The sequence below is a fragment of the Opisthorchis viverrini genome (genome assembly GCF_000715545.1).
Source record: "Opisthorchis viverrini unplaced genomic scaffold opera_v5_171, whole genome shotgun sequence".
Lineage (NCBI taxonomy): Eukaryota > Metazoa > Platyhelminthes > Trematoda > Opisthorchiida > Opisthorchiidae > Opisthorchis > Opisthorchis viverrini.
Genome location: NW_008751829.1, coordinates 4,879 through 5,617, shown reverse-complemented (window position 1 = coordinate 5,617; position 739 = coordinate 4,879). Strand labels below are relative to the sequence as shown.

The 739-nt window shown below is 50.5% G+C and overlaps 1 protein-coding gene across 1 annotated transcript in view; it reads right to left on the bottom strand.

Annotated features, from left to right (window-relative positions):
- Nucleotides 1-636, bottom strand: part of T265_07467 (hypothetical protein) — a gene marked incomplete at both ends in the record, with an annotated part of 18,986 nt that extends 18,350 nt beyond the window's left edge. The window contains 2 exons of the mRNA XM_009173000.1: nucleotides 226-315; nucleotides 355-636. Coding sequence (XP_009171264.1) covers nucleotides 226-315; nucleotides 355-636 — 372 coding nt within the window. The remainder of the gene's footprint in view (nucleotides 1-225; nucleotides 316-354) is intronic.
- Nucleotides 637-739: the final 103 nt, after the last annotated feature.

Here is a 739-nt window from a genome sequence, read left to right as displayed (position 1 = left end):
ACCGGGAGCTCGGTGGCGCTTGAGGGAACATATGTAGTCGCAAACCTCCGAGGCCGTAGGTGGTTTTACGTTCACCGTCCAGGGTTCTACTTCACCTACGGGCTCTAGGTGAGTAAGGGCTGGTGCCCAAAACATTTGTTGTTCAAGGTATTCAGCCCAACGGTCGGAGCTTTCCTCTTTATTAGAGATGGTCGTTCTATTCTGATGCTTGATGTTTTCACTCACAGGTGGTTTCCGGGGACCGGTCACACGGATCAACTGAAATAATCTCCGGGCATTACCGGCTTTCTGGGCCTCTTCCATTTCTTTAGTTTTCTGTGTCCACCATACTTCACGGTCGGATCGCAAACTCACTTTCCCTTGACGTCTGATGGCTCCTCGCATGGAGCTATGTTCGGGACCGACTGGGATATTTCTTCGAGATTTAAGTAGTGCCACCGTTCGGTCTGATATCCAATGCTTGAGTGAGCCTGGATGGACCGTGCCACAGGCAAAATTCTCAGCACTACGCGAAGAAGTGGTAATCTCGTCCCAGTATGAGTTCACATCTGATGTTGGATCACTTGAAAGAGACTCTAGAAGACAATTCATGTAAGTTCGTCTGACATCCGGTTCTGCCAGTCTTTCAGTTGCCATGAGATTTATCCGCACCTCATGCGGCCCGGTAAACGTAGGGTGAAGCGACTCCGGACGAGCGCGTGGTCAGAGTCCACAAATTTGTTCCAAAACGACCGCCAGT